The sequence below is a fragment of the Thermobia domestica genome, chromosome 8 (genome assembly GCF_964235325.1).
Source record: "Thermobia domestica chromosome 8, izTheDome1.hap1.1, whole genome shotgun sequence".
Taxonomy (NCBI): Eukaryota; Metazoa; Arthropoda; class Insecta; order Zygentoma; family Lepismatidae; genus Thermobia; species Thermobia domestica.
The window spans coordinates 20,754,846-20,764,695 of NC_137461.1; the positions used below are offsets into that span (position 1 = coordinate 20,754,846).

The 9,850-nt window shown below is 38.4% G+C and overlaps 1 protein-coding gene across 1 annotated transcript in view; it reads right to left on the reverse strand.

The window, feature by feature from the left end:
• Positions 1-4,631, reverse strand: part of Mer (ezrin/radixin/moesin family protein merlin) — a 56,748-nt gene extending 52,117 nt beyond the window's left edge. Inside the window, exon 1 of the mRNA XM_081768206.1 lies at positions 4,185-4,631. Coding sequence (XP_081624332.1) covers positions 4,185-4,268 — 84 coding nt within the window. The 5' untranslated portion in view covers positions 4,269-4,631. The remainder of the gene's footprint in view (positions 1-4,184) is intronic.
• Positions 4,632-9,850: the final 5,219 nt, after the last annotated feature.

Genomic DNA, 9,850 nt, shown 5'->3' on the forward strand with positions numbered 1-9,850 from the left:
CTTGGAACTTATTTAATGTATGATCGGAATACATATATCGGCTATAAAAAACACACTGCAATGTTTCTTAACATTTGTTTCACGCAAAAAAAAAATAATAATAATAATAATAATAAATAAATAAATAAATAAATAAATGAAATGAAATCTTTGAGTTTTACGTCCCACGGTTATGCCGGTTAGGCTAAAGGAGACGGTGATAATGAGAGATGAGTGAAATGGTGGAATGAAGAATGTGGGAGGAAACGGGAGAACCCCGAGAAAACCCACGAGCACGGTGTTTGTCCACCACAAAGTTCACTTGGCGGGGGCTGGGATCGAACCCGGGACCCCAAGCACCAGAGGTGAACGCTCTACCACTGAGCCACCGCGCCCTCAATAAATAAATAAATAAATAAATAAATAAAATAAATAAATAAATAAATAAAATAAAAAATAAAAAGCTATTCATATTATCAACACACACTTTCACTTACACCTAATGTCGAATTTATAGTTTCTTCAATGTTTCTAATTTTTCAAAGGACAAAACTGTCAATATTTTCACATTTTCTTCTTTAAGGTTTTGCCTCCTTACCGTAACTACGAAGTTGTATTCTGAAAAATATCATTCAGAATCAAGGTTGGAAGTTGGCAAAGATATTGCTTCAAGAACACAGGCAGCAAAATCTCAGGGGCAAACTTTCACTAACCAACCGGTCTAAAAATAACAAGACTGATGGACTTCTGTGACTCAGATTTTGTTGCAAAGGCAAGTTGTGTTACCGTACTTTATTAGTATTACCGGCCAACATGGCGATTTCGTGAATATATCGCTTTATGCAATGCATTTCGGTGTTATTTTGAAAAAGGTACCAAATTCGTGTTATTTCGCGATTTAAAAACACCGAAAACGGCCTTGTATCATATATTTAGGTACATCTATATACTTTACTTTGCCTTTTTCAAGTTTTCGATGTTATCGTTAAAACGAAAACGTCACGTCCCTATAAATGACTTAAATAGTCGTAACGTACACAAATCAATTCAAGAGGGCGAGTTGTTTTTTTTTTTTTTTTTTTTTTTTTAATGAGTTAAAAGTTTCGTCGATGTCATACCATGTTCTACACAAGTTTGTGTACGGTCCTGTTCTTATATTTCGGTTTCTTCTACTAGTTTTTTTAACGCGTTCACTGCTGAGGACGCGCATCGGCGTCCAGTACTGATTTTGGCATATACTCCGGACGCCGATGGGCGCTTGTCAATGCAGCTGGTTCACTTTCCCGCCAATACTTGCATGTGCACACTAGTGCACTCACACTTTGTACAGTGATTACCAAGGAGTGAAAGTACCTTACAGTGTTCTTTGTTTCGGTCTACAGCGGTTTGTGTATATATACGCATTGTAGGACAAAATAATATTTGTTTTTGAACTTTTCAATGCTCGTTTATGTGTTTATGCCTGTGAAATACATATTGAACTGATCTTTTATTCAGTATTTCGTTCTTTGTTTCTACGTCGAGTGGACTAGTAAGAAGAATAGAAAGCCAAACCCGCAGTATATTAACGTTGATACATTGACAGTGAGGATTTAGACAAGATAGCTTGCAGTTCAAATTCAAGCGATAAAAGTGAACTGTCTGAAAATGAAAATATAGTTTGGTTTCCTAACTCAGCTGAAGAATCAGAATCTGACAGCGATTCAGAAAGTAATACACATGATGTTTCCCATCCTTCTGGGAAAGATAATACTTTGCTTCTGAAATCGTTTCCTTTCGATCAAATAAATCAGCTTCCTGTGCCTGTTACAGGCAGCAACGAACCATATGATTATACGCGATCTTCTAGAAGTAAAACCAAAGGCCCAAGAAACGCCGCAATTGGGCGTACCAAAGAAAAGAGCGGAAGAGAATCGCCTGCTAACAAAATGTCCTGTTGGACCGATAGGACGAATATTGAAAAAGAAATGCAGGAAATGCAAAGAGAGGAACATTAGAAAAGATAGCATCTACCATTGCGAGATGTGTCCTGGACAGCCTGGACTATGTTTGGAACCGTGCTTTCATGATTACAATGGCTAAATAAAAATGAAATGAAATCTTTGAGTTTCACGTCCTACGGTTATGCCGGTTAGGCTAAAGGAGACGGTGATGATGAGTAATGAATGAAATGGTGGAATGAAGAAAGTGAGAGGAAACGGGAGAACCCCGAGAAAACCCAAGCACACGGTGTTTGTCCACCACAAAGTCCACTTAGCGGGGAATGGCTAAATAAGACTTGTACAAGCTGTTCTGAACTATGTATGAAAATTCTTATACATTATATTTCTTTCAGGTTATAAAATTGAAAATAATGAAGCACATGGGATGGAAAGTTGATGGTATATGCTGTTGAAGGTATATGGAAAGTTGATGGTATCCCAAGGGCGTCCTTACAACAATTGCGCAATAAACAATTATACTGTATATGATGGAAAAGTGTTATATTTTTGTAAAACAAAGTAAAGCAACGATATCCAACAATAAAACTTTTTAGCATATCCGACGACCTACGTGACCAAGCTCAGCAGTTAACGTGTTAATGCTTTCTCTGGTCTTGTAGTTTTTTTTTTTTTTTTCTAATTCTTTCACATATTACTAAAATTTACAGGAAGAATATCAGTATAATGTTGATATGTCAGTGTATACGTAATAAAAATATTATGTGATCTTATTTGAAAAATGGAAAGTTAGAGTTTAGATTTCTGGGCTTTCGGTATTATGGCCATTTAGCCCGTCACGTACGAAGGATGACGTCCCTCGGCAAGCACACTATCCGGGGAAAGGGAAGGAAGGAAGCGGCCTGGAGAAGTTCCGTACCACACCGGTATTTGCCTGGTGTGGATGAAGAAAACCCAGGAAAACCTCATTTGGGATGGCTGGTCTGAAAAAACTTTTTACATTTTTTTGACCGAGTGCCGCAACCAAGGCGAGAGCGGTAGCAACTACGATACTTGAGGCCACAGATGGGTAGTTATGGATGAATAAAGGACAAAAATTGGGCAATTAAAGCAGTCACTCCTCCATAAGTAATCCATTATGCAGGCTACTGGCTATACAAAGGTAAAGCCAGTATGTGAGGTAATGAAGCATAACCATTGAAGTGTCGTTAAAGTAAGTACGTGCACACTGAAAGATTATTTATTGTGTTGATGCTGAAATTGTATAGAACGGCGAAGATAACAATATTGAATACAAGACTGGAAAATCTGCATAGTAGTACAAGGTAAGTGTTCATCTTGTAATTTGTAAGTGAAGATGTAAATAAGGACATAATGTATTTATCCCAAGTCTAGTGTTTCTCCACAATTCTAGTTTACGCGTATACTCACCATTACTGATATGCCTACTCCCTACGGATGCACCCCTGCGCGGCTTCCTGCTGCACTGCTCTCCTGAGTGGTTTAGATAACACTCTCGTCTTAATGTCGGAGTAGCACAACTTGACCAGTATATTTCGCTCTATAATTTTTATGGTATAGGTACGAACGTTGTATTTATATCCGTAACGCATTTACCCTTCTGAAGTGAATGTGCATCGAAGAATCCCAGTCCGCCCGCAAATGTTTAAGTTAAAATATGAATGTTTAAATACAAAGAGTAAGTTTAATGTTAAAGGAAACGAATATGCAATGAATGTATAGATCCCTACTGTAATTCTGCACTGTACTTTTACCCATAGAGTTGAACACCCCTCATGGAATACATCTATGAATGACCATAAACGTTAAATAAATACAAAGTATGTGATTATAATAGATACTTATAAATACGCAGCGATTGTTGCAATGTTTTTGGAAACACATAACAAATTGAACTGAAATAACGTACGAATTCTTACTGTGATCGGGAAGCTCACACTCGTCAAGCTTATAATATTACAGATAGCACCCTTGCACTCCAATATCCCAATTTCTCATCTTATCAATAAAATAATGAAAGTTCTACTTCACCAATAAATAACATGTATATCCGTTAATATATACGTAAACAGTAAGTACAGAGAAGTGTCTATATGTAATTTCTCAAAGATATGAATCTTAATTAATCAACGAACTTCAGCCACCAATATAAACACACAACGCTTGCTCAGCTTTACATTAGACATATTAGACAAGTATTCCCTCTCCGGTTTAATTTATATATTTATCATTTAACTAATTTACCTCTAGGCAGAATTCCAATTCAGCATCTAGAGTAGACACTTTGACGGGAAAAACTTTTCCAGACTTTTTGCGTTTGAAGGGCATCTTCTCCTGTCATCTGAAACAAGATGTGGAATACATGCTTACTGAAATCTGTTCGCTTGCATAAAATCACAACGTTGGTTTACACTAACATCTTGTAAACACTTTCTTCTTTAAAAACAAAATCTGCCAAGTAATCTAGCTATAGTTTCCACACTTGTAACTTTTATTTGTGTGTCGTAGCACCTCCCACATAGTTCATATTACTCGAAATGTAAACGTGCTTCGTTTTACTCAGTTAACTCTCCAAAAAGACAACAGCAAACCATGCGTAAATCCAACACCACATTCCTTAAATAATTGCGGAACTTGCCTTCTATCACCCACATTTTTGATCACAATTGTCAGTCACTTCACTTCTGTAAGTGATCCTTTAAACTTTAGATGGCAGCACATTACAAGAAATGTTTACTTTCGTAAAACCTACTTAAAGAAAATGTCAACCATTTTTGGTCTATGTATTGCAGCCAAATTAATTGTTCAGAGACCTATAGAGTAATTCTATACTCAGGGGTACCCACAAAGGGGGGCTATGACGCAAAATGCGTTATCGAAATATTTGGGGGTTAAAAATATATATAAATATGTTTGAGGGGAAATAAAAATTAATCGAAAAGAAGTTTTTTTTCATGGAAGAACACCTACGGATAGACAATTGGGGGGGTGCATCATGGACATAAGACGGTGGGCACCACTACTATACTGGTTGCTTTAATGAAACCATTAGCTATATAGCTTGCGATGGGTTAAGTTCCAAAGTTGGGCGTCAGTTTCCAGCAATTTTTTAAAAATTTACAGGAAAGATATGGATAATTTGATTGTTTGTGTGCTTCATAATATATGTCTCTCGAAAAATCTGTTTATTTATTATATATAAGCGGTTATAAACATGGGACTATACGGCGAGCGGAGGGAACTACTTGGCGCAAGGTAACCGAACAGTTGCATTGTGGGAAAGAAAATGAAATGAAATGAAATCTTTGAGTTTTACGTCCCACGGTTATGCCGGTTAGGCTAAAGGAGACGGTGATGATGAGTAATGAATGAAATGGTGGAATGAAGAAAGTGGGAGGAAACGGGAGAACCCCGAGAAAACCCACGCACACGGTGTTTGTCCACCACAAAGTTCACTTGGCGGGGGCTGGGATTGAACCCAGGACCCTAAGCACCAGAGGTGAACGCTCTACCACAGAGCCACCGCGGCCCCCATTGTGGGAAAGAAACGAGTATTTATGTTATCAACATGGCGAATGTACAAGGGCAATGAACTAACAGTTTTAACATTTGTGAAGCAATACGTTGATAACGAGCAAAATCTTTTAAAAGTCTATGAAGAGCACGGACTAATGAACCTAATAACAAATTGTAGAAAGTGTGGAAAGGAGACAACAGCGAAAAAACGTGGCGAAAGCGGACGCCCAACTTCGGAATAAATGTCCTTGCGATAGTCATCTTTACTTATTGCATAGTTTGCATTGTGATCCGATCCTCAAATATTGTGAAAGTTTATACGGAATGGAGCCCTAGGTTATCGCAGATTTTTCGGATCGCAGTACAACTAAAAAAAAAAAAAAAAAAAAAAAAAAAGTACAATAAGCAATTATAAATGTTAAGAAAGACTAGAAATTTTCCTAACGACGTGATTTTAGTAAGTCTTCTCGGGCTATCAGCTAGGTGAAGATATCCACATCCGACGTTTCCAATGCAGACATTGCATTCATCTTCAGGGCAGTGAGCAATTACACCGATCTCAAAAGCTTCAGTATTCGTGCGCTACCCTGTATTATTTTTCGCGCGTTATCCTAGCCAGCTGTCTGAACTTGGTCATGTAAAACGTGCATAGAAATTTGGGCAAGAGAACAGAACCTAACCAACCACTGCGCAGTGCTTAAAGTGAGCCGGTATGAGCTAGTTATGCATCCGAAAGCTCGAAAATCGGCCGGTATGGCATACCGGTAAGAATAACTGAATTAAATTGTAATTTGCGTGCACACACACAAAAGATATTACACATAAGTACGACGTTAGTATTGACTCAACAAATATGTTTGTACCAACAAAGATTTCGTTGCTGCTGCTTCGAAAGTAAATATCAGTTCCCTATCACCTTATTCAATGGGAGAATTTGTGCTCTTCATTTTTTTCGACATTTGTGTGAGGAATTCTACTCCTCTCAAAAAAAAAAAAAAAAAAAAAAACCTACCGTACCACCCGCCTGAAACGTTTAACCTAGATTCGCCCATAGCGTTGAGATGACTCTTTTTCTTTAATTCAAAATTATTCTTTTAACATCTGGACTTCTGTGTTTACAATTATAAGAAAATTAGTGTTGAGGAGACGACACGAGACCAGAAGTTGTTTTTGAAAATGGAAATTTAATTGTAAAGAATCATTAGGCCAACATGGCTTTCTCTCAGGTTGAAAACTATCTTCTTGAATAACTGCATTAGGTCGGGAGGTTAAGTTCTCACTAACTTGAGGTGTGCAGGCAATATTAGGGTCTCCATAATGAATTTTGTAATCGTATGCCGAATGAGGTCCTTCGTAGAATTTGCATTTATAATTTCCGTCCGCACGTAAGTCCTTGGGATTCGGGGTAACTAAGAGCATAGTTTCAACGTAAATTTAGGTAATAACTCAAGTTTGTTTTCTCTTGGCACGCGTCCCGCCTAAAGGATGGATCTGTCTGCAACGCGTTCTTGCCACGGCATTGTTAAGTTGTGAGTTACAATACGCTAGGAAACTGCAAAACGCCACACCGCTCACAAATCACTGTAGCATACTTGTTCGCGTGTGACAACTAAGCACTTTAACTACCCGCCAAATAGCAATGACCTCATTTGATGGCCTGGCTGGCAACTAACGTCACCTACACGACAAAGCCAATAGGACGTCTATTGGATTAAAACGTTCAAGTGAGTGCTAGCAGAAAATCTTTAAAAGCCAACCAAGTGCATTCGTGGGAAGTGTGCCAAGATAAACCTACGTCGAAACTATGCTCTTAGTTACTCCGAATCCCAAGGACTTACGTACGGACAGATGCAAATTCTGCCAAGGACCTCATTCGGCATACGATCACAAAATCCATTGTGGTTACCCTAATGTTGCTTCCACACCTCAAGTTAGTGAGAACTTAACCTCCTGACCTAATGTAATTATTCAAGAAGGCAGTTTTCAACCTGTGAAAAAGCCTTGTTGGCCTTCTCCCCCACCCACTCCAAAGACAGTTACAACTTCAAATAAGTTTGTGGCCCTTTCGAGTACCACTGACACTGAGGAAGCAATGGCCCTTGCAGAGAACTCCCAAACTCGTAAGACTGCAGCTCCAGTCTCACTCCGACAAAAGATAAAATCTTTTTATGTTTATGACTACCCCACCGATAAAGGATACAAGATCAGCCACTATGCTACAACCCGCTGTAAAGAGATACCTTAATGTGCAGTCACCAAGAACGGTATGAAGTTTCAGTGCGCTAATCAAGAAGATTACCAAACCTTGGAAAACTTCTGCCACAATTATAAATTTTTCTATTCCGTGGACACTGCACCTTAAGGTAGTAATCCGCAAACTTCCCATCGACACCCAGCTGTATAATATTAAAACAGATCTCACTATCAGAGGCTACGATGTCTTAAACGTTCAATAGATGACGGGGAGAAATAAAAATCCTCTCCCATTGTTTCTCGTAACCCTTAGCCAAGACTCCAACGTCAAAGGCTATTTTTAAACTCACTTATTTGGAATTCAACAAAGTTTCTGTAGTACCATACCGACCGAAGTCATTTATCCAGTGCTTTAGATGTCAATGTTTAGGGCATACACAGTCATTCAGTTATGCCACAACAAAATGCATGTGATGCGCAGAAGGCCACTTCAGATATCAATGTACCCAAAGTAAAAATGAAACCACATCTAAACGTGCTAACTGTGTTAAAGACCATCAAGCCAATTTCAAAGGATGCCCTATCATCAAATACTTCCAAGCACGCCGTGCTCCAGCTGACGTCAAACTTATTGAGCAAGACTTCCCACCGCTGGTGGCGAAATCTACTCCATCTCAACCAGCACGCACTGATTCTGCACCTACTTATGCCAGTACAACTACATCCACAAGACGGCCTCTCTCTCAGCTGACTGTGGACTCCTCCGACGACCCCAGTTCTTCAATCAAAGAACTCCTTCACCTAGACCTCCCATTTTCAGCATTTTTACAAGATATCACGAAGAAGATGCCGCAACTCCATCAAGCGCCTGACACTTTCAGTAAAATTACTATTTTACTGAAAATTTTAGCCTACTTTATCTAAATTCTCCGTCAAGCAGTGGTACATCTGGTCAAGTTTTGGCTGGATGACAGAAGATGATACATTCGGAGCAAATCCTCATGAGGGCCACTCAACTCTTCGTACTATTGACTTCTGCAACTGTCAATCAGGATTCATCTACATTCAAACTACATCAACTGACTTAAAGGTTTCCCCAGACATTCTCCAGTTCCTTCGTAGCTTAATGTAGGCTTACAGACTACGTTCAGCATACTCTCAACATCATGTCATCTATCAACAGAGGCAAGCGATAGGCGCTGTTTCTCTCTTCATACTTACCTCATATGCATATACTTCATACGCTTTCTCATCACATATAAGAGGTAGGAGCTTTCATCCCGGAACTCAAACTCGAATAATTTTGCCATGATTACCTGGTCGACTAGTGGAATACAATACAATACAATGTAATACAACAGAAAACAATATTCATTGAATATTAGGCTGATAATAGTGGAGAGTAAAATATTTACATATTAATCCTCACTCACTCTCTCTGCCTCTCTTTCTATAGATTTTTCACGTCAAAAATGGTGCAAAAATGTCAGGAGTAGACATGCTGTTTAGGGTTTGTCAAAATTACTGCTCTGAGTGGTCATATTTGTTCCATACCATCACCTCATCTTATGTCACTTTAAGCACTGACTGCAGGGCTTCTAACCCCTTCCTACTACTACTACTACTACTTTTGCTGCTACTACTACTACTTTTGCTACTACTACTACTACTACTTTTGCTACTACTACTACTACTTTTACTATGGATCCGTATAGTAAAATTGCAAGCTTATTTTAATGAAAAAAGTGTTATGAAAATTTAAAAAATAAAATAGAACGTTCCTTGGGCAGGGCTTGAACCCACGCCAAAAACGATTTTTGTTACTAGCATGTTACGCTAGCACGCTCGGCTACGACGGCCGACAGCAGTAAACCTTTATACTTTCTTTAGCCTTTATATGACTCTTGATGTCCTATCTGTATCGGACAATAAGATCAGAGGATATCTGAAACTCTTGGGATCCGTGAAAATGCGGGTAGTAATACTAGGTCCTCAAGTTAAAATTTCCCTCAGGAATGCTCGAAAATTGCCTTTTTAAGATACTTTCCCTAATTATGTTATATATATATATATATATATATATATATATATATATATATATATATATATATATATATATATATATATATATATGTGTGTGTGTGTGTGTGTGTGTGTGTGTGTATGTGTGTGTGTGTATGTATGTAAAGAGCATTTTTGCT